The sequence below is a fragment of the Protopterus annectens genome, chromosome 7.part0 (genome assembly GCF_019279795.1).
Source record: "Protopterus annectens isolate FY-2018-M chromosome 7.part0, PAN1.0, whole genome shotgun sequence".
In the NCBI taxonomy this organism is placed as follows: Eukaryota; Metazoa; Chordata; order Ceratodontiformes; family Protopteridae; genus Protopterus; species Protopterus annectens.
In genome coordinates, this window is record NC_056739.1 from 437,901,638 (window position 1) to 437,927,235 (window position 25,598).

The following is a 25,598-nucleotide window of genomic DNA, read 5'->3' on the forward strand; positions in this document are numbered from 1 at the left end:
GGTGTCATGAAGTTTGCCACTTCTGTCTTAAGAAGCATGAAGTTGGCTTTGGAAAAATGTTTTACTGTGGTTTCCTTAATGGTGGGTTGTGGCGGGATGTGGATATCTAGGGGGATAAGCTTATGGTCAGATCTGACCAACGGGGACCCGTTGATTTCAGGTGTGGAACACCAGTCACTCATGTTGATGACGACTAGGTGTAGGATATTGCTGCCCCTGGTGGGGATGTGGATAAGTTGATCCAGGGCATTGGAATTTATGAATTCAAGAAAGCATTGAGTGAAGGAGTTGGTACATGAGTAGTTTTCCCAGTTAATGGTGGGGTAGTTGAAAATCGCCCATTATTAGGGCGTTTGGTTGAACCCTAATATTTTCTAGTATATCAAGAAAAGAGGAGCGGAAATCCTGAGGCATGGTGGGGGATCTGTAGCAAGCTACAGTTTGGATTGCAATTTTGCCCAGAGTTAGTTGCACTTGGATAACTCAGATGCATTATGCTGCGCAACTAGCCTGGAGGCGTGGATATCCTTAATGAATATGGACACACCTCCACCTTTGGTGTTCTGGTCCAGGTTAGGTGGTCAAAAAGTGTGGTATGAGTTATAGCCTGGTGTAGCCTGGCAGGGGTGATCTCTAGAGCCTTGAACCAGGTCTCAGTCACTGCACAGATATCGATGCTCTCCATTTTAAGGAGTGCCTAGAGTGAGTGCATTTTGAGACTTAGACTTCTATCATTGAGTAGCATTACCCTCAGTTTTCGCTTGTCTGTTCCTCTTACGATGGTGAATTTGTCATTTGAACCTTGCCTAAAAAAGGCACTATAGGGGCAGCAAGAGCCTTAGCCAGTATCCGGAATCCCAGGGCGACAGGTGCAGGCCATCTCTGGCAAAGCATCATTGTCTGTCGACCATGTCATCCCAGGCAGACAGATACTGGATCCCCTTAGAATGACACCAGAAGCTTAGCCAATTGTTGAAGTCAATAATTTTGTCCTTGTGCTGTGGTATCATTCTGGGTGATGGCAGGATGCTACTCAGGGCTAGGGTCATACCTGCTTGGGCTACAAGATCAGGGAGCTCTTCCATGTCTCTTTTCATGTAGTCCAAGGAGGTACGTCTCAGGCTGTTCACACCAAAATGGACAATGACAGAGTCATACTTGTACTGGTTGTGGAGTGACCTGAGTGCGTGGGTTATGTGGTGGACCCTGGCACCCGATAGGCAGCTGACAGTAACCTTCTGCTTGTTTAGCCTGGTGAGTGGGACGTCAGTGTGCCTGACTATACAGTCACCTATGACTAGTGTGTTGGGTACGTTGGTTTGCCTTATGGGCTGTGGTTTATTGGCACATTGAGTCTGTGGGCTATGTGTCACTTGGGTTGTGTTGGGGGGGGTGGAGGTTGCTTGTGTTTCAGCTTCTGAGGTCTCTGCTGCTTGAGCAGATTATTACAGAGAGCCTCTGCAAATGTTTTTGTGTTTCTATGGGTGGATTTTGGTGGTGTAGGTTTAGTGGGACTATGTGATGAGTGTGGTGTGGTGCAAGTGTTTACCTTCTCCTCTTGACTGTCAAGCTCAGTCTTGGTTAGAGAGAGAGCTTTACCTCCAGTTTGGCTAGATAAGTGCATCTCTCACAGGTTGTGGTTTTAGGTGGTAGGGGGAGAGGGCTGTCTGTTTACATGAGGCAATTGCTACATTATCAGACAGGAGAGAACACTGGGAGCCGACCCTTGGACATGCCTGAATAAAAAAACTACTTTCCTCTAGACAAGTGTGGAAAGTGAGTTTAAGAGCAGTTTTTCTCTAAGCAAGTAAGGAAAGTAAGTACAAACACTGTTTTCCTCTAGGTAAAGAGGATGGTTGTGTGCTGTAGTACTTTGTAGCTTATTTAGTGCTAACAACAAGTTCTGAACAAGTTCTGAGCACGAATAAGCAAATTTAAGTGCTAAAACTAAGAATCTGTACCTGGATCTTGTGGTAGATAGGCTACCTAGTGCTTACGGCTACCTAGTGCTTACCACTCCCACTGAGAAGCTAGAAGGCTTCCCTCCAACACAGAAAGGCTTTGGGGGGCTCAGAAGCTTACAAAACAGTCCTGGTTACAGTAAATCTTTATCTGGACTAGACTAGTTACAAGAAAGGCAGGAAATAAGCTTAGAAAAAACATTTTGAAAGTGGAAAGGGAGAAAGGAGAAACAGAAGATAATTCAAAATTAAGGACCCAAGTGGCTTGCCTTTCACAAATGTTCTTTTCTGTATTAGGTAGAATGAGCTAGTGACACTAGACTGTAATAGAGCTGGAACAGAGCTGAACAGGTGGGACTGGTAGGAGTGTCTGAAGTCAAAATATGATCTCACTCTACTCGGTGAGTGAGCAAATGAGGAGTGTTCAAACACAAATTTACAGGAGGGGCGGGCAATTCCAAAGTCACCAAGATTAATACCAGAACAAGAACAGGGAGAGCAGGCAGGACACTAACTGCAGAGACAGAGAGACCACAGTATTCTATGAAACAAACAGAGACACACAGACCAATGAAACAATTAAAACACAGAGAAATAAAATGCAGTACAATCTTTTAACACTGCAAGTTTGTACTTAACTCAGCTAGTAATGCAGTTGATTGTATGTAACAGAATCCAAATAACTCCGACATTGAGCAGTAAATATATACTTTATATAATGTGTGTGAGTGTATGTATGTATAATATATATATATATATATATATATATATATATATATATATATATATATATATATATATCACACACACACACACACACACACACACACACACACACATATACACACACATACACAAACAAGTTACCTAATACACACACACACACACACACACACACATACACAAACAAGTTACCTAACATAACTATGAAAAAAGATGTACCCTTTTTAAAAAAAAAAAAAGGCAACATAAATGTTTTCAAAAACGTTATATTTCAAATGTCCTCCAAAATCTTACTCCAATATTCGTAAATCTTTTTGTTTCCTTACCTAATAATTTAACTTCTGGTTTGGAAAAAGTACATCTTAATTGCTGTCCTCTTTTATTCAACCTTTTCTTTCATCTAACATTTCCTTTTATATATAGTAACCAAGTCATCTGCATATACTGAATATACCAGGATTTTAACAAATTGCCCTATACATACTTATACCTTCTTATACTTCCTATTCTGCCTTAAGAACCACCACATTTATCATGAAGGCAAATAACCTACTCATAGGACATCCCCTATTTTCTCCTCTTCTGATTTCATTTTTTTAAACTCGACCATCTCATTTAGTGCCACTATGATTGTTGAAAAGCTTTGAAAAGTTGTACACAGGCAATTTCAGGATGTTATTCCCAAAACCATCATTTTCTAAAAGTTTGATCAGGACATATTCCACCACAGGATTTTTCATCACATGTAGCTTATTACCTCGTCCTTGGTCTCTTCCACTAGCTCTTTTATGACAACTATAAAAATTTTTATTGCATCCCCTTTTTTCAAAAATACCATATTTATCTCCTTTATCATACTGAAAATATATAATCTGTATTTAGTATTAGTCTCCAAATTCCTGATATCATCATCTCTTTCAACCTTTTAAATATAAACGTCAATGTCAACACACACTCGTCTTTAAACGTCATTCTTTAACCAAAAATTCATAACATCTACAAACCCAATTTTCATGATTCACCTGCAAAATTCATAACCTAAAACCATCAAGCCTAGGTGCAGTTAATCTCATTAAGGCCTTTAAAACATCTCCTAATTCACTCACATTAATTTTATTTGCCATCATCCTTTCTTCTTTCAATCTCTAATTTTCACCTCTTATTAATAACAGTTCAAAACTGGAAGCTAAGCTGTCTCCACCAAAGACTGGAACAGACAGTCAAGAGGAGAAGGTTAACACTTGCACCACAACTCCAACCGCACACAGACCTACTAAAACAGCACTGGAAAAAAATATACAAATACACAAAATCATACTCGGAGGCTCTAAATAAAAACCTGCAAAAGCATCAGAGACATCCAAAGCAGACACCCAAACAACCTGCACTTACTGCCACAAACCAGACAACACATAAAACACAAAATCAGTGTGGCGTACAATCACAGCCCTCAAGGCAAAATAACATACCCAACACACTAGTAATAGGTGACTCTATAGTCAGGCACATTGACATCCCACTCACTAGGCTGGACAAGCAGAAGGTTACTGATAGCTGCCTGTTAGGAGCCAGAATACACCACATAAACACAAGCACTCAGGTCACTCCAGAACAAGTACAAATATGACTCTGTCATTGTTCATGTTGGTGTGAATAACCTGAAATGCACCTCCCCGGACTACATGAAAAGAGACATGGAAGAGCTCTCTGATCATGTAGACCAGGCTGGTATGACCCTGACCCCGAGTAGCATCCTGCTCTCACCAAGAATGATACCTCAGTATAAAGAAAAAAATAACAATTTTAACAATTGGCTAAGCTTCTGGTGTCATTCAAAGGGGATCCAGTGTCTGTCAGCCTGGGACGACATGCTCGACAAGCCACATTGCTTCGCAAGAGACGGCTTAGACCTGTCACCCCTAGGCTTTCGAATACTGGCCAAGGCTCTTGCTGCCCCCATAGTGCCTTTTTAGGCAAGGCTCAAAAGTCAAACCTACCTCTGTAAACAACACAATTAACAAAAAACTGAGGGTTATGCTACTCAACGCCAGGAGTTTAAATCTCAAATTGCACACGCTCTAAGCACTCCTCAGTATGGAGAATGTCGACATCTGTGCAGTAACTGAAACCTGGTTCAAGGCTCCAGAGAGCACCCCAGCACTACCGGGCTACAAGTCATACCACACATTCGGCCACAGAACACGGACCGATACACAAAAAGAGGAGGTGTATCCATATTCATCAAGGATACCTACACCTCCAGGTTAGTGGCACAGCATGACACCTCTGAGATCATCCATGTGCAACTAACATCGGGCATATCTGCAATGCAAATTGTGGCCTGCTACAGATCACCCTCCATGACCCAGGACCAACACTCCACCTTTCTGGAGACACTGAAAAACATGAAGGTCCTACCAAACATCCTGATAATGGGCAATTTCTACTCTAGTACAAATTCCCAGGCCCAGCGCTTCCTGGAATTCATCAACTCAAACGCCCTGGATCAGCTGGTAAACTCCCTTTCCAGAGGTGAAAACATATCAGACCTGGTCATCACCAATATGGTGACAGGTGTTCCACACTGGAGGTCAACCTGTCATTGGTTAGATCTGACCATAAACTAGTCACTCTGGATGTCCACACCCCAAACACCACCCACAACTAAAGAAACCACAGTAAAACTAAAGCAAACTTCACCTTACTTAAGACAGAGGTGGCAAGTTTCACAGCACCCACACTAAAGGATAACACTGCCCAAGATGCAGGAACCTATGAGCACCTACAAGGATGTATGGATCGTGCCATCCCTAGCAAAACCAAGACTCACTCCTCTAAGAGAAGGAAACCAGTTTGGTGGACCCCTGCAATAAACAGGCTATACAATAGAAGGAGGAAACTAGTTCAGAAAAAAAAAAAAAAACAAACCCCAAGAAGGAAAGACATCCCTGATCAGTATCAGTAAGAAACGGAGGTCCCTCATGAAATCATCCAAGGCTAACTTCGAAAGAAAAATAGCCAAGGATTCAAAAGAGAACCACAAAGCCTTCTTTAGCTATGTTAAGAATCTAAGGGGCAACTCGTAGACATGCACTGAACTAGTGCAAAATAGCACAAAATATACTGAACCTATTGATATTGCCAACATCCTGGCAGACAGATTCAGTGCAAAATTTTTCACCCCCCTCTCACCTCCAAAAGGGCCCACAACAATACTGGAAAAGTGTAGTGTCCCAAAAATCACAGACGCACAGATGAAAACAGCCCTTTCAAAAGCCAAAAACACAGCACCAATGGGACCAGATGGTGTCCCAGGCTGCGTCTTGCATGAACTACAGAACAAACTAACCCCCCCATCTAAACACGCTGTTCAACCTCAGCCTCTCCACAGGCTGTGCCCATAGAATGGCGCACAACAACGGTTATTCCTCTCCACAAAGGAGGGGCCACAACTGACCATGGTAACTATCGCCCCATAAGCCTGACTAACCTGGTCTGCAAGGCTATGGAGAGCATCATCATGGAACTCATTAACAAAGACATTGGGAACCTCCAAACACTTGACCTGACCCAGTTCGGCTTTGTTAAGGGCAGATCATGCCCACTAAACCTGGTTGACTTTGAGACAGTCACCAAGGCCATAGACGAGGGAAAGGTGGTTCACACAGCCTACCCTGACCTCACCAAGGTTTGATACACCATTCCCCACTCTGGTATTACAGAAAAACTCACCAGCCTGAACATAAACCCCTACATCACGAGATGGGTTGCCAGCTTTCTTATAGACAGAACTCACATGGTAAGAATAGCAGGCTCCAGGTCCTAGGCTATCTGCCAGAGGGTCTAAACCAGTCACAAGTGGTGTCCCACAAGGCTCGGTCCTGGGACCCCTACTGTTCGGCATATACTTCTCAGAAGTACAGGCAAACACAGGAGGACTATGGTTAACCAAGTTCACTGATGACTGTAAACTGGGAGCCATAACTGACTCTCCGGCTGACACGGACATCCTCCAAAAAGGGCCTTACTGAGAAGGACACCTGGTGTCAAAGTCATGGCCTCAAGCTAAATGCCAAAAAATGCATAGTCATCCCGTTTGGGAAAAAATTACAACATAAGCAGCAGCCCCCTTAATACAGAAGAGGTAATAAGAGATCTGGGGACCCAGGTAGATAGTAATTGCCAAAGTAGTTGGGAAATCCTTCTATGTGGCCCATCTAATTACTAAAAGGTTCACATCTAGAAATAAAGAGGTTATAGTGCCCCATCTACTCATCACTCATTAGACCCATCATAGAGTACAATGCCCCATTTGGGATGTACCTCACAAGACACTTCCAACAGCTGGAAAGGCCACAAAAGTACCTCACCAAGAGAATTACTGGTCTCAAACATATGTCCTATGCAGCACGACTGAAAAAACTCCAGCTGTACTCAGTGGCATATCTCTTACTCAGGGGTGATCTCTGCCTGACTTACAAAGCCATGTCCAACTCAGAAATGATGGACATGCTCCTCCTAAGGAAATCCAAGTCACTGTGAACCACGCGCTCTAGTGAGCTAAACCTCGCCACGACAATAAATAGAACATGCTGGAGGGCTAGATTCCTGTCACAGAGACTCCCCATGCTTTGGAACAAATTTCCAAATTACATCAGGCAGAGCCCCTCACTAACACTCAAGAGGAACCTTGACGAGTGGATGGGTAACAGAAAATACACCCCTGGGATCACTTCATTGGCTCTGCTTGACAGAGGATCAGTTAACTAATCAATGGAGCGGCGAAAGCAGACACACTGTCTAGGCTTATAAATGCCCTCGGGCAGATAGCCTAGTACCTACCTATGAACCTATTATTACCATTATAACCACAAGATTCCACTATTTCCTGTCTTCTGTACTACATATTTTCTTCCATTTCTTTTCCTTTAAATTTTCCATTCTGCTTTTCTCAAATATGGCGACACTTCTTCAGCAACTATCTCAGATTATGCAAGATTTTTTTTTTCATATTCCTCTTGTATACATTTCCTTCTTTTGTTACCCTTTCACATTTCTACTTATACAATTTCCAGGTTCCTTTTCTAGACTTTCATGGTTTCTCTAATCCCCCAGGTTTCTTGCTACCCTGTTTTCCTCCAATATCTATCCTCGTTTGTTACTTCTGCATTTACTGCAGGGTGATCAGAGAAACAGTTTGAGTAAACTCCATTTCCTTTAATCCAAAAGGATAAAACAAACTGTTCCCAATCTTCAAAATCCCATTATTAGTCCTGCTTCTACATATGTAAATGTCTTTATCTTACTTTTTTCCTCAAATTACAATTAAAAAAACCTGCAATTATATAGAATGCCTATAAATAACAAAATGTGTCAGCTCCTCAGATAAATCCTTCCTTTGTCATGCAGTAGAAACAAACATAAAAATAACCTCCAAATCTTATCCCAGTCTTAGATGTCAAAAAGTAAACACCTATCAAGATATAACAATTATACCTAATATATTAACAGTCTTCTCAATAATACAGCTATCCCTGATCCCACATCTTCACCAAAACTCCACCATACTTCACCTCATAACTGCACTTCTTTGGTATCTCACATTATAACCTAGTATCTAACCCAATATTTTTTCATTTATTAGACCATTAATATCTAAACTTATTTAACCGTTCCTTTCTTTGCAGCTTTTTTTCTGCAATTTTCTTTTTAACTTTTTTTTCTAAATGTACCCCTCCCCCATACAATTCCTCCATTTCTTCTTCCTCATTAGAGGTTTCATACACATTTTGATCAATATTACAATTAGTATTTTTATGTTCTTCCACTTCATTTACTTCAGCTGGATCATCATCTATATTAGCATTTTGCATCTCATTGTTCGTTTTAATTTTCATAATTTTTTATCATAATCAAACCAAAAATGATAAATTCCAACACAATCTGTATATCACTTCTATCATATACTGTTTCACCACACTGATAGCATATTTGCCAAGGACACTCCCTGTTTAAATACTCATTAAACTCACAATTAAAAAAATGTTTTCAGCTGGACCCACTATTTAAGCATTCATTTTTTTAAATTACAACACCAGATAAATAACAGCTTTTTCCATCATTGCTGGCTAAACAGTTACATCCCAAGCCCCATTACACAATTTGCACTCATGCAGCATGTTTTCACTTCACATATTTCTTAATATTTATCAGAAAATCTTACTTCATTTTTAGTAATATCACTTGTTCTAGGTTTCATTAAAAGTGTAAACATTCTATTTGAATACCTTACTATGAACTTTTTTTCATGGCTCACAAAATTAATTTAATTTCTTAGAAAAATTCACTAGAAAATTTTCCTGAGTGCCCATGCTCTCAAATGTTCGGTCACAGTAAACTTTCCTGGCCAATATGTATAAACACTTTCCTCTGGTTTTAATCCCAAGGAGCACATAATCTCAAAGTACCTGTCAACAGCACTGCCCGGTTTAGTCTCAATCTTTCGTTTGTCCCAAAGAAGCATTAGGTGTTTTAATTTCTTTTGAAATAGTCCCACTTACATTTGCAGCAGCCACAGAGGCAGAAGTTAATTTCTCATCTCTTTTGTCAGTCTTTATATAATCCACAGCCAAATCAGTTCTTCAGCATGCACATGGCTCCAGGTTTTTCCTCATACAATGCATCTAGTAAGCCTTCCACATACAATGTCATTCACCAGTGGCAGCTAGTGGCTTCAAATCAAAGGGGGGCTGCAAGACACAGCTGAACTGATGGGGGCCAATGGGAAGGGGTGAAGTCAACTAGAAGGGGGTGAAACTATGCTAAAAACTGTAAAAACTGGGACTTTAATTAAATACGCTGCCCTGGGTGCCAAACCATCATTATGAGAGTCCAATCAAAACAAAATGAAGTGTAGAAGAAAAAAATATTTCAATGCATTGGCTACATGACATCTTACTTACTATCTACATGGAAACAAAAATGTTGCGAGGCATGAAAAAATAAATTACTTTTTAAATGCATTACTGGAATGCCAGGCAAAATCAAATATAAAAAAACAAGCAGCACTGAATTCAAACCACTTCTCCTTGCACTGCAGTTCTAATTATAATTTATATTCAGCTTTATAAAAGTACCTAGTAAAACGATGAATGTAGCAATCTCTGTGATACCCCCACTTGTAAAAATGTTTCTTATCCAAAAAGACCTGCTGCCTGACAACAACAATTTACTTATTTCATGGGGAAAACATAATCAAAGTAAAAAATGAACAGCAAACAAGAAACAAGCTCAAGATAAATTGCTTAAAGGATTCCTACACAGGTTATGGACCACACATGTTATGGGTAAAGCCTGCAAAGATTACTGCAAATCTCCAACAAATGTAATGAGTTTCTGAAAATACTGTAATCATGTCCTTTATTACAAATACTGTCATATGTATTTCAGTACCCAAGGCTTATACGCAATCTAGTTATGTAAATATTCTCTGCATGGCAACAATAAAAAAGCTTTCAATGTTAATAATTCTTTAACAGTATGCTTATTAAAGCTTACTTGCATCTTACAGTCAAACAAGAGTACCTGACGGTCATTAAAGCATTGCTACTTAAACGCAGGGCAACAGGCACTGCAACAACATGCATATTCTGAATAAGAAGAAGCTTAAATTGACAGTATAAAAATATGACAGAAAACCAGAACATTCTGTAAAAATTAAGGACAGATGAAAAGCTACTGTAGTACTTGTGTCTGGGGGGATACTCTGCACACTTACACTGCATAACTGCTCCCTGTCTTGCTTGGACACATCCAGAGTCACTATGTGGGAGAGTGGGGTGCAACAAGTATGTCACAATTTGAAATGTCTCTGGCTAACGGTGATGGCACTGACAATTGTCATACCTCTCAACCTCAGAGCAAGAAATCTGGACAAAGCCATAAATAGAAGTGGGACAAAGGCCCAAAAATAAGGACAATTTTTAAATATTAATTTTAATCTTATAAACTTAGAAAGATAATAGAATAGTAGGTATTTTATTAGTATGAATTTTCTGAAGGATATGAAATCTTAAAACTCAAATGTCTGTCATTATTTTCCAACTTCAATCTTTAATGATTTGCCACTAATTTGCCAGAAAATCACAATTTTATGAAAAATGGACCAAAAATGCGATGCAAAAATATAAAACAGCCACACTACAGCTGGGAACCTGTCAAAGAAGGGACACTTTTTTAATATTAGTACTGTTAACTTGAGCAGTTGACAAAATAAGAGAATCTACATGCATTAAAGTAATCTATTACTCTGATAATTACAGTTATTTATTAATTGTAAACCCTCCCCGGTTTCTTCCAAATTTGCCATTTTGCGGAGGGATTATTAGGGGAGAGCAACATTTTGAGCCAAAATCAGAGACAGTTGAGAGGTTTGGATATACCCAATTCTATAAAGCGATTTATTTGCTCATACCTCTCAACCTCAATGCAGGAAATCAGGACAAGGCCAAATATATTGGGGGAACATTCAAACAGCACTAAAAATTGCTCTTCTATAAACTTTGACAGTTGACAAAACAGGTCTTGCTTTAGCACACATTTTTCTGAAGAGTATGAAGTCTGAAACTCAATGTCTGTCATTATTTACTGACTTCATTCCTAAATGATTTGCCAGAAAACCACAAATGTTATTAGAAACAAACCAAAAATAAGAAGCAAAAATATTCATTTTTGCAAAAATCTGGACAGTTGAGAGGTATAGTTCAGCCGGGGCTGAGTTTGCCACCCCCCCACCTCACAAAATCATGGTCAAACGAGGCCACCCCCTGCAGCTATTCCAATGTCCCATTACTTGGCTATTTTGCCCCATGTGCAAACTGATTTACTTCTACAATTATTTGGATTTCATTTAAAAGTATTTTACATTTTACATTACAAACACTAACAGACATCTCCTAAACAAAGCAATGCAGTTTTTCTCTGCCCTTGAAACTCACATTCATTGAAACAGCATTGAAACCCACACAGCATCGAAACCCACATTCAAAGAAAATACATCTGGCCAGTGGCAGGGCGGTGAATACTGCACAACGCGGCTGGGCTAATATATGCCTTCGGGCAGAGAGCCCAGTACCAACCTATGAACTTATGTATTGGGGGAGGCAAAAGCCCCAAAACTAGGGACACATTTTAAACATTGCTTGTATAATTTTGGAAAGTTGCTAGAAGAAAATGCTGTGTTACCACCATGCATTTCACTGCCAAGTCTTGAACCCAGGACCCTGTGCACTACAGTCAGAGCAACTACCACTATGCCAAATCAGCCATTTCTTGCAAGACAGGTAGACTGAAACTTAAATGGCTATAATTTAGTGAGTTCAGTTCTCACCATAGCTCTCAAACACCTAGACAAAGCCAATAATGGGGAAACACAGCCCCCAAACATATTCAGTGAATTCAGTTCTCACCGTAGCTCTCAACCTGTTAGCACAAAAAACCTGGACAAAGCCAATAATGGGGGAACACTGCACCAAGCATAGGGACAAATTTCAAATACTGATCTTATAAACAGAAAATTGCAAGAATAAACGGTTTTGTGTTGCCATGTACTTTCTGAAGAATATGAAGTCTGAAATTCAAATGCCTGTCATCATTTAGTGAATTCAAAATCCAGAAAAAAAACACAGATTTTATGAGGAACAGAACAAAAATATTAGGCAAAAATTTCACAGGTGGTGGTGGGTGAGGATTTCAAGCTCTTGCTACCTACTCTCAAGGTACAGGGTTTGAGTCTAGCTACTAAGTATATTTCCAGAATTCTTTCTAGCTACTGGGGCATTACAGACACACAGACAATGCTATCTTCCTAATCCGGACGCGTTCACCAGCAGTCCGGGATATGCATTTTTTTTTTATTTTAGTTTTTTCTTTAGTTTTGTTTTTATTTTCGGGGGGGGGGCTGCAGTCCAAAAGCACGAGCCACAACTGTCATTCACACACTGTATTTTCTGCAACCACTGTACTGCCTCATCCTCCTTCTCATTAATCATTTGCTTTAACACAGTATTACCTAGACTGCCTGCATTGACAATAATTTCACCTTCTCTTTTAGTAACTTCATACATTTCTTTTTTTTCTCTCACCGCAATCTGCACTCTCCTCCTGTATCATCCCACATCCCCTTCTGGAAGCATCCTTATGACCCAGCCTCTCAAAAAGAACAGGGGAAGTTCTCCAGTTCATTGGCCAGATTTCCTCTAGTAGTAAAAATATCACCTCTGATTTCCCTTAAAAAGACATAAATTAACAAAGAATAAGTAACATAAATAGAAACTCCCAAGACTACAATATAAATTATTTTAAAATCTCATGAATACTCTTTACATTATCATTTCTCACTCCGTACTGTCACAAGCCCAGACTTCACCATCAAGTGCCACACTGGTACTCAGAGTGAATGCAGAAACTAAGGTGTTCTGTTTTTTGCATAATAACTCTCATGGGATCTCTGCTCTCCTGCCTATACTACCAGCAAATGTGGCAGATCGTATTTCTGTTTAAACGTTTAAATAGAAAAAGACAGCATCATTCAGGAGTGGGATTACAGCACCACTCTCATGTTGTACTGAAATATAAACCCAAATAGCAGCAGTAGTATGTAATATAACAAAGGCAAGGGCACAATCCAACTGGTGACTGATAACTGGCTTCATAGAATCACGTGACTTAAAAAGAACTACTCTATATTCTTCAAAAATTACAACACATATTATTGCATAATAAAGATCCAAAGAAATCAAATAACCAGTGTCAAACAGGTGGAAAAAAATCTAAAATGCAGTCAAGTCACAATTACAAAAGTTAAACCATCTTACACAGCTACTCCTATGATCTACAGAAAGACAAACTATTTTAGCCATGCCAGCAAAAGTGGCACATTCCAAGCCGAAAATGTCTACATTACGCTGTATTATAAAGCGAAATGAAAGAGCCTTACATGTCCCACTATCAAGGTAGAAAACTTCCAATAGCCCCCACCAAATGAATGCGGAGGTCTGACTTATCAGAGTTACAGCTCGACCACTGTGCACAAGGATAAAACACTAACAAATCTACATTTACAGCTCAACCACTGCGCACAAAAGACAAAACATAAAAAAAATCTACTTCCAAGATTTATGGATCTACTTTTTATACAAGTGCTCACTCCAAAACTTACAGTTCTTAGCAGACAAAAATCTGTATTAAACGGAAAGGCTCTTAATTCCCAGAATAAAAAATGAACTCTCAGTTTAGCACTAACCCTTTTGAATAAAATACTTAGTAGAGAGAAAGCAGATTTTTGAACTGTGTGAAAGAAGACATGTCACACCAGCAGCACATAAAAAAGAAAAACAGAAAAAAATGCACATTTAAACTGCATGATAAATAAGCAAGCAAAATATTAGGTATGCGGATAAGAGGATTCTGGGAAATTGTGGCTCTTGAGTTTCTGACAAGGTTACTTTTTTTTTTAAATACTAAAAGGAGGTCAGTACCTACCATTATTTAAAAAAAATTCTTACCAAGCATGGAAAAAATGAAATCTTTGGCAGTGTGGACCTCAAGGGCTCTCTGGTCATCATACTCTCTCATTTCATGTTTCCCAAACTCCTGGATAAGCTTGTTCAACTCCTCAATCCGAGCCCCAGAGCGAAAATCTAGATCAGTGAGAGGTTTGGCTGCAGCTGGCTTACAATTTGCCACTGATGAAGATGCCATGATGATGCTTTCTTCCTCCTCGTCAGAAAAAAGTCACTAGCATCATAGCAAAAGTACAAAATCTCCTACTCGGACTGGACTCTTCCACCAGATCCTGTACAACTTGTTCACCTCAGGGAGAAACGAAAAAAAAATAAAATTAAAAATTTTAAATATGCATACCAAGAAACCTAACAGACCTTTTTAATTTAGTTACTTATTTTTGCACACACAGTTTTAAAGAACCAATTTCTGACAAGTTACTGTGATCATGAGTAGTAAAATTCCGCACATTTAGACTTAAAACATATATTTTGAGGGTTGTCTACTGCCTACTACACTTGCTAATCAGGTTGACAAAAAGTTAACTCTTGATTAAATTTGCCTGGCAGAACTCCAAAAAAGAAAAATCTAAGTAAATTAACGCTGACAGAAGTAACCTACTGGCTTAGTAAGACTATGAAATAACATACCTAACACACTAGTAATAGGCGACTCTATAGTTAGGCTCACTGACGTCCCACTCACTAAGCTGGACAAGGAGAAGGTCATTGTTAGCTGCCTGTCAGGAGCCAGACGCTGCCACATAACACAAGCACTCAGGTCACTCCAGAACAAGCACAAATATGACTCTGTCATTGTTCATGTTGGTGTGAATGACCTGAGATGTACCTCCCTGGACTACATGAAAAGAGACATGGAAGAGCTCTCTGATCATGTAGCCCAGGCAGGTATGACCCTGACTAGCATCCTGCCCTCACCAAGAATGCTACTGCAGTACAAAGAAAAAATTATCAATTTCAACAATTGGCTAAGCTTCTGGTGTCATTCAAAGGGGATCCAGTGTCTGTCAGCCTGGGACAACATGCTCGACAAGTCTCGTTGCTTCGCAAGAGACGACTTGCACCTGTCATCCCTAGGCTTTCGAATACTGACCAAGGCTCTTGCTGCCCCCATAGTGCCTTTTTTAGGCAAGGCTCAAGTCAAACCCACCTACGTAAACAGCACAAATAAAAAATGAGGGTTATGCTACTCAACGCCAGGAGTTGGAGAACGTCGACATCTGTGCAGTAACTGAAACCTGGTTCAAGGCTCCAAAGAGCACCCCAGCACTACCGGGCTACAACTCATACGACACATTTTCAGACACAGAACATGGACCAAAACATAAAAAGGAGGGGGTGTATCCATATTCATCAAGGATACCTACACCTCCAGGTTAGTGGCGCAGCATGATACCTCTGACATCATCCATGTGCAACTAACATCAGCCAAATCTGCAATGCAAATTGTGGACTGCTACACCCTCCATGACCCAAGACCACCACTCCGCCTTTCTGGAGACACTGGAAAACATGAAGGTCCTACCGAACACCCTGATAATGGGTGATTTCAATTACCCTACCCTTAACAGGGAAAACTACTCAAGTACAAATTCCCAGGTCCAGCGCTTCCTGGAATTTATCAACTCAAATGCCCTGGATCAGCTGGTAAACTCCCCCACAATAGGTGAAAAGATATTGGTCCTGGTCATCACAAACATGGGCGACAGGTGTTCCACACCAGAGGTCAACCCGTCAGTGGTTAGAACAGACCATAAACTAATTACTCTGGATGTCCACACCACACCACCACCTCCAACCAAGGAAACCACAGTGAAAAGCTTTTCTATAGCAAACGTCACCTTACTTAAGACATAGGTGGTAAGTTTCACAGCCCCCACGCTAAAGGATAACAGTGTTCAAGATGCAGGAACCTTTACAAATGCACTCTGAGTACCTACAAGGATGCATAGATCGTGCCATTCCTAGCAAAACCAACACTCACTCTTCTAAGAGAAGGAAACCAGTCTGGTGGACCCCTGCCATAAACAGGCTATACAATAGAAGGAGAAAACTAGTTCAGAAAAAAAAGCAAATCCCAAGAAAAAAAAGACATCCCTGATCAGTATCAGTAAGAAACGAAGGTCCCTCATAAAATCCTCCAAGGCTAACTTTGAAAGAAAAATAGCCAGGATTCGAAAGATAACCACAAAGCCTTCTTTAGCTATGTCAAGAATCTAAATGGCAACTCACAGATATGCTCGGAGCTAGTGCAAAATAGCACAAAATATACTGTACCCACTGATATTGCCAACATCCTGGCAGATAGATTCAGTGCAAACTTCACCCCCCTCTCTCGCCCAAACGGGCTCACAACAATACAGGAAAAGTGTAGTGTCCCAGAAATCACAGATGCACACAGGTGAAAACTGCCCTTTCAAAAGCCAAAAGCACAGCATCAATGGGGCCAAATGGTGTTCCAGGCTGCGTCTTGCACGAACTACAGAATGAAATAACCCCCCACCTAAACACACTGTTCAAACTCAGCCTCTCCACAGGCTACGTGTCCATAGAATGGCGCACAGCAGCAGTTATTCCACTCCACAAAGGAGGGGCCACAACTGACCCTGGTAACTATCGCTCCATAAGCCTGACTAGCCTGGTCTGCAAGGCTATGTAGCGCATCATCATCATGGAACTCATTAACAAAGACATTGGGAGCCTCCAAACACTTGACTCGACCCAGTTCGGCATTGTTAAGGGCAGATCATGCCTACTAAACCTGGTTGACTTCTTCGAGACAGTCACCAAGGCCATAGATGAGGGGAAGGTAGTTCACACAGCCTACCTTGACCTCGCCAAGGCTTTTGACACCATTCCCCACCTTGGGAATTATAGAAAAACTCACCAGCCTGAACATAAACCCCTATGTCACGAGATAGGTTGCCAACTGGCTTACAGACGGAACTCACACGGTACGAATAGTGGGCTCCAGGTCCGACTCTAAACCAGTCACAAGTGGTGGCCCACAAGGCTCGGTCCTGGGTCCCCTACTGTTTGGCATATACTTCTCAGAAGTACAGGCAAACACAGGAGGACTATGGCTAACCAAGTTCGCCGATGACTGCAAACTGGGAGCCATAACTGACTCTCCGGCTGACACGGACATTCTCCAAAAGGGCCTTACTGAGAAGGACACCTGGTGTCAAAGTCATGGTCTCAAGCTAAATGCCAAAAAATGCATAGTCATCCCATTTGGGAAAAACAAAACACCCATGAATTACCGCATAGGTGGCAGCCCCCCCTTAATACAGAAGAGGTAATAAGAGATCTGAGGACCCAGGTAGATAGTAATCTCTCCTTTGACAATCATATTGCCAAAACAGTTAATCCTTCTATATAGCCGATCTAATTACTAAAAGGTTCGCATCTAGAAATGAAAAGGTTATAGTGCCCCTCTACTCGTCACTCATCAGATCCATCATAGAGTACAATGCCCCATTTGGGATGTACCTCACAAGACACTTCCAACAGCTGGAAAGACCAGAAAAGTAACTCACCAAGAGGATTACTGGCCTCAAAGATATGCCCTATGCAGCCTGACTGGAAAAACTGCAACTGTCCTCAGTCGCATATCGCGTACTCAAAAGTGATCTCTGTCTAACTTACAAAGCCATGTCCAACTCAGATTTGATGGACATGCTCCACCTAAAGTAAAGTCAGTGCGAGCCACGCGTTCTAGTGTGCTAAACCTCGCCACAACAATAAATAGAACATGCTGGAGGAATAGATTCCTGTCACAGAGACTCCCCCCATGCTTTGGAACAAAATTCCTAAATACATTAAGCAGAGCCCCTCACTAACACTCTTCAAGAGAAACCTTGACGAATGGATGAGTAACAGAAAATACACCCCTGGGATCACTTCATTGGCTCTTCTTGACAGAGGCTCAGTTAATTAATCAATGGGGTGGCGAAAGCTGACACACTCTGGCTAGGGTTATAAATGCCCTCAGGCAGATAGCCTAGTACCTACCTATGAACCTATGCATCTTACTAAAACAGTTTAAACTTTTGCTTCGGATAAAATGTTTCTGTAAGTCTGTTTCACGAAAGTACAAAATTCAAAGAACTGCAGCTTGCTACACACATTCCAGTTTCTGCATGGAGGCAAATGAGCCAGTGCACTTCAACTTTTTTGACAGGCGAGCCCAAATTGAGGGATAAGCAATGTTCTCCACACATAACTAGCTGCTAAACTCATACAACCTTGCCCTTCTGCTCACCAGTAACTAAGAAACAAATACTACCACCAAATTTAATACCAAACTGCCTTCTGATAAAAACAGACTTCTAGCTGCTACTTTTACTGAAGGATGTGAACCACTAGTCCACAGGCTACTTCATAACAAACCCAATCAATGAAGTTCTACGACTAGCAAAACCTCTACATTTCAGTCTGCCAAACAGCATCACCTCTTTCTCACATCACTAGACTGCCCCATTTAGACAATTTTTGTTTTTGCCTGTTGAATTCTATTACGAATGCAGGACTACAGCCTGCTAAGCTACAGTCCAGAATGGCATAATGCCATTTAATTCACTTGTTTACCCAATGCAGTTCCTTATTATCAACACTTTGCTGATGCAATGTTTGTTTTACTTTACCACACTAGTAATGCCACTATGCAGTCTTCATTGCACTGTGTGTGTGTGTGTGTGTGTGTGTGTGTGTGTGTGTGTGTGTGTGTGTGTGTGTGTGTGTGTGTGTGACCACACTTGCATGTCACATTTCAATCACAGTGTATAATTTCCTACTCTCTTTGATACACTGCATTTGAAAGTAATAGGTCTAGTGTAAAAAAGTTTTAAGGAAAATAAAATTACTACAGAAAGTTAGCAGCAAATACAGGAATGGGGAAGGCACAAAAGCAGCTGTCTCCACTGTTAATTCAGTTAAAATGTCACAATCATGCACAGTACTAGAAAACAACTTACTGTTGAAAGTGTATATGTAACCCTGTGTTAGTTTATGGAGTAACCATATTTCTGGTGTTACCTGCTATAGGTATATTGCCTTGGGGAAGTGAGCTACGCCAAGAAACGTCACTGAATGGTCATGCTTGATCCAAAGGGTGAGGACTGATATTAAAAACACTCATACCAGAGCAAGTAAACCTCAAACTCCTACCCCTCCACACAATACTACTATTATGCAGTTAAAATAGGGTTTCTTTCTTTTTCATTGCTTATGGGATTACTACTGTTTATATTCAAGTGTATTCTGCTTGGCAACTGTGTGATTGCACTTGTCCGTTTTTTTTTTTTTAATAAGGTTAAAAAAAGACACTTGGCTGAAGACGACATGGAGTTCTATTACATTCTCACAAACCTACAGCAATTTTTGGTCTCTCCCTCCTAATCTCTCCTAAGAAAAAAGGTGGTTAATTACAGTTAATAAATAACGAAAAAAAAATAAGAATTAGAATTTTTATTCAAGAAAATACATGTTAATTCAAAATTTCTTATTCTGTAAACTTTTCAAGTTGACTGTACTAATGTTTAAAAATCTGACCCCAATTACTTACTGATTTGTCTCTAAGAGATTGAGTGCTATGGTTATACATCTTAATAGTAGGTACAAACTCCCTACTCTTCCACCTTCTACTCCTGTTTCTTTCATACTGTTTACCATAATTCTACAACCTTGCAATCTAGTACTTTCTACCATTATAGTTTCTTATTCTATTACTTTTTCCTCTCCTTCCTTCCTCTAATCAATGGATAACCTTTGTATCAACTATAATTAGTACTAAATAGAATGAATCATTTTGCTACTAAATCCTGTATTTTATAACATTTTTTGTTATGTTACTTTTCCTCATATATAATTTCTCATTGTTCATTGTCTTTTATGAAGTTATTCTTCTCTGTCTGTCTTTATGTGGAGCTTTTCTCACCAGGTCTTTGCTGGAAATGGGTAATCTCTACCCAATCAGACTTTCCTGGTTACCAAACATCAAATAAATAAAATACATTAAATTAATGTATATGAATGGTGGTCCAAACAAACTACAATCACAACAGCTAGAGAGAGAAATGCTGGACTGCTGTTATGGGAATGCAACCCAATTATCTACCAATGTAGCTTTTAGTCTGAGTAAGATCAGTAGAGTTCGCATAATTATTTACTTCCATGTGTTTAGTATGTGGAGATTGTTTACTTATGACACACTACTGGATTTCGAGAAGGTGTGGGTGGTGTTAACTTGATTAGTATCCCAGTGGGGCCAAGTTAAATGTTTAAAAAGTGTTCCTTTAATTAAAGACTTAGACTCTCTTTTTACCTAAACCGCTTACTGTTTTTATAAATGGTACTTTTACTTTATATGAAGTTGTGTTTACTTTATGACACACCACTGGATTTCGAGAAGGTCTGGGTGGTGTTAAACTTGAGAAGGTCTGGGTGGTGTTAAACTTGATTAGTATCCTAGTGGGGCCAAGTTAAAAGTGTTCCTTTAATTAAAAACTGAAACTCTCTTTTTACCTAAACCGCTTACTGTTTTTATAAATGGTACTTTTACTTTATATGAAGGTGAAACATGGAATGACTCCGATAGACAATTAGCACTTTTGTATATAGTTATTTTGATATGAAATAGGTCATGTTACATGTTTTTAATTTTGTATTTCGTGTTTTTACTGATGGTTGCGTTCATTGTTGACATTAAAAATATGACTATTCAATAAAGATATTGGAGGGAAAATTGAAACCAATATCTGGCACTACTGACAATGTCAGAGAAAGATGGCTAAACATCTAGCAAGGGGGCTGTCACCCCCCCATCACACACAGTTTTAAGTGCCATGTAGTCCTTTTGAGGGAGGGGGTGCAAGGGGGGCATAAGCCCCCAGGTGAAAATTAAAAAGTTAGATTAAAAATAGTGCAAGACCAACATGAATTCACACAAACAATTTCTTAAAAACAGGAATTCGGACGTTTTAAGGCTGACTGACATCATACCGGTGGTAGTGCTTAAGACACATCCTGGTGTGTTCTAATATAAACAATTGCCTTGTATGCCAAGTTTTATTGTTCTAAACAGCAGCTTTGTCTTCAAACTGGATTTTTAAGCATTCTGTGGCCAAAATATTCATACCACCATCAAAACTATTATTCAAAAACATCATCCTTGCTAACAAAAATAACGCCGTGGTGCACCGGTAGCGTTGTTGCCTCACACCAAGAGGTTCTCCCGTTCAATTCTCAGCTAGTGTGCGGGGATGCCTTCTGTGTGGAGTCTGCATGTCCTCCCCGTGGGTCGAGTGGCGTTCCTAAAAACTTGCGTGAATGGGCGTGCCTTCGTTGAAGGTTGGGCATTGAGCTGGCAACTCGGCACCGTGAACATCTACTGCCAATCATTAGCGGACTGGAGTTCCGCTGTGGTGGCCCCTAACTGGGAAAAGCCGAAAGACAACAACATCCTTGCTAACAAGCATACCTCTCGGCTGTCCAGATTTTTGTTTCAAATATTTGGTCTGTTCCTCATAGGTTCATAGATTAGTACTACGCTAACTGCCCTTGCAAGCCATTTTAAGCCTAGCCAATTATCCCTTGTGAGACTCAAACCCAGCACTTTGTGCTTGTAAGGCAAACACCTTAACCATTAGGCCATCCTCCCAACCCTGAAAGTTTCTATCCCACCCTACTCCCCCAGCTGTAATCCTACTAAAAACTTCTCAAACGCTGACTACAACCTCCTAAGGGAAGATATCTGTAGCTTCACACTACCACGCCCCTCCGAAGATGCAGATAATGCTGAACAGTACACCACTGCATTATACAAGCACCTGTACAACTGTATGGACTCAGCAATACCCAACAGAACTAAAACCTGCTCAAGGAAACACAAACCTGTTGGGTGGACATCCTCTATCAACAGGCTTTACAACAAAAGAAAGAAACTGTTGTCCAAGGGCAAAAAGGAACAAATTTCAAATTGGAAAATCTCCCTCCTTAGCCTCAACAAGCAAATTTGATCATTAGTGAAAACCTCCAAAGCCAATTATGAATCAAAACTATCCTCTGAAACAAAGGTAAACCACAATGCCTTCTTCAGTTACGTCAAGAACCTCCATGGCAAAGTCCATGTTTGTTCCAAATTAGTACTTAACAGTATCACCTACACTGATCCTGTTGACTTAGCCAACCTGCTAGCAGAGAACATTTGTAGTTTTCTGGCAAATCACCAAGGATTTAAGTTGCTAGATAATGACAGGCATTTGTGTTTTCAGACTTCATTTCTTCCAGAAAATACATACCACCACAAAACCTGTTTTTCTAGCAACTTTCTAAGTTTAGCAGAACAATATTTAAAGTTTATCCATATTTTGGGGCTTTTGTGTGTCCCCCTCCCCCCTTATTTAAAGGCTTTGTTCAGAGTTCTTTTACTAAGAGGTTGAGTGGTATGCTAACAAGCAATTTAATAGGTGGGAGGGGGGGTGGTAGCGGTGATGACTGTTTTTTATGTCCACACATTGCTGATGTTATAGAACAGTACCTCCCTGGGTGCGTAGCAGCAACTCCTGCCTAAACTCCGCCCACCATCCAACACCTGTGACGTGTTTGAATAATGAATAATATTTATGTTGAAGTCTTCACCAGCACCATAAATACTCATTGGGTATTTGGCACATTGGCTCGAAGAGGCACTACAATTACTTAATGCTACAGAAAAGGCCCTATAATTCCACCCCCCTGCAAAATAAATACATGAACTCAGAGATCACACTATAGTGAGGAAAAGGGTAAATTTTCCATTCTGCACTGGACTTCAATATCCATTCAAAACTGTTGAAGTTTCAAAACTTTGATCGTATGGTCCTGACCATATGAATTTCGAAGTTTTGATACTTCGATCATCTGATAGGGATCCCTAACAACTTACACAACACCTGCATCATTTAATTCATTGGACACTCACAAATTTATGTGGGTGACTGACAGACATGTCAATCAACAACCAATGTATGCATGATGTTACTGTCAAATCTGCATGGCAGTCAAGAATGTGTTATTTGCATGCATCATCACAGGTGTCTGGCATGTCAATTACACAAGGCAGAGGTACGACTCTACAACAATGCCCATGCATTTGCTAATAATACTCTTTGGTATCTCTTTTTGACACTATTGGGTGTTGCCTATTTACAAAGGAAATGCAGGATGAAAAAGCTCCATTAACACAAGAGAAAATAAAGTTTGCTAAAACAATATTAAAATGAAAACAACTTAAAATCCTAACACAAATTCTACATAAATATATCCATAATAAAAACAAAAAAGGAAGTTTACATACACTAGGCTTAAGCAGCTTGCTTTTTCCCCACTTATTTGCAACTCAAAAATTTAGCCAAACATCTTATTTCCCCTCACATTTGTGTTGTCTACAAAAATATACTGCAAAAATGCACAACTTAGATAAACCTGGGTGTGTACCAAAGCAGTTATATTTCATGTGTCACAAAAATGTTGATAAGTGTGCAATTAACTCTGCATGACTCCTGGTTATTGCAAACAATCCAAACTTTACACATACCTGTATTGGGAAATAAAGAAATGCAGGAGGGAGAATCTTTGTAGAAGTAATACCAACATCCATCTAAAACAGCTATTCCTGCACTTTTTAAACCGCTCAACAATTATTTTAGAAAAAAAAAAAGTTATCAGAAAATGAAAACATATTACAACACAGACTTTTATACTACTACTATGAATAACAGCAATAACAATTTTGCATCACAGCTGTAAAGGAACCCTTACACAGCATATCTCTGTTCTTCTTGTGTCAATTTAATTAAATGTCCTCAAGGGACCGTATTAATTCTTTCAACAACTCCTCGCTGTTGGCTTGACCTTTCTAAGCAAAGCAAGGAAGACAGTTTTAAAGACTTTCAGCCTATAGGCTGACTGATACCAAATGCAATTAACTCCAAATCCCCGAACAGTTTTAGCTTTGCAGTACAGTATTTAACAACAGTAGAAAATAAATTACGATTCAAGCACGCGCATTTTTTTTCAAAAGGAATACCATTTAAAAAAAAAGAAGTGCATCTGTTTCCTTATAAGAAAAAAAAAAAAAAAAACACGGAGTCTCAGCAAACCTGTTGTGATACATCTGTCAAATATAAATGACTAACAATCTAACAGTCCTAGTGGATTATATGCGTTAACGTTCTTCTAATACACGCGACTTTTATTTTACTTTTGAAAGGAAAAATACAAAAGGACACTGGTATAAGCTCAGTGTCTGTCACGTCAGTTACACCTTACTATCACTCCATGAAAAAAGGTCTCCAATTACTTCACTGTTTACTTTTCACTTAGATTGTGCCATGGCATTACAATGTAAATTAATAAGATAAACGCCACGTCACAGAAGGAAACCACAGCATAGTACAATAACCACCAGGTACAGCACGAACACACTAAATCAAAATTAGTTACCTTTGCAATACACTTTGCCTTCCAGCTTTTTTCCCACAACTTAAATCACGCTGATCCCACCAATAAACCTCGCAGCAGCAGTCAAACTGGCTCTTTACTTTCATACATACGATCCCACTACATAGTCCGTCTTGAGATAGGCTGTCTACAGCACAAGCACTTTAAACTGATCAATAAAGTCTAACCCCTAAAAGGTGTGCTATTAGGCGCTTCCTGTCAAGGAGATCCACAAGGAAAATTTCTAAATATTTCTTCCCTCACTTGTAATGTGCCTACCAACCCAGAAGCCACCGCCACTCCCAGAACTCCGGTCAACCCTCCCCATGATGCAATTCCACTACTTTAGTCTCCACACTTGTTCCCAAGATCAGCTGGCTCAGGTTTGACATCCAGCACTCCAACAGGTTGCTCTGTCGTATGTGACACACCTTCCCTATGCTCCTCCTGCCGTTAGAAACCGGAAGTCTTCCTCGTAGCATTTTGGGATATATAGTTTTTCGACACAGCATTGATTTAATTGTTTTATTTCTGGAATAGCACATTTCCCGTGATTAAAAATAGATATTTCCAGTCACGGACTTAGACTTCTGCAAACTGAATTTCAGAAATGTGATCGAAAGTATACTACACGAAACGCATGTCAGTTTAAATAATAGGTGTTAACTTAAAACTTTTTTTTCCAATTTGTCTTCGTGCCCCCAATTTCTCAACTGGCCCTAATTTCAAATGAAAGTGCTACTTATTCCTAAAACTTTTGATTTTTTATTAACATGGTGGATTACGGTCAACAAATAACAGCATTACTTAGAGATGTACATTTATTTTACTTGAAAATGCATTTTAACTT

The 25,598-nt window shown here is 39.9% G+C and overlaps 1 protein-coding gene across 1 annotated transcript in view; it reads right to left on the bottom strand.

Annotated features, from left to right (window-relative positions):
- LOC122806517 (protein MB21D2-like) overlaps window positions 1-25,193 on the bottom strand; it is a 180,867-nt gene extending 155,674 nt beyond the window's left edge. The window contains exons 1-2 of the mRNA XM_044077018.1: window positions 24,752-25,193; window positions 14,249-14,555 (exon numbers count right to left, since the gene is read on the bottom strand). Of these exons, the coding sequence (XP_043932953.1) occupies window positions 14,249-14,444 (196 nt within the window). The 5' untranslated portion in view covers window positions 14,445-14,555; window positions 24,752-25,193. The remainder of the gene's footprint in view (window positions 1-14,248; window positions 14,556-24,751) is intronic.
- Window positions 25,194-25,598: the final 405 nt, after the last annotated feature.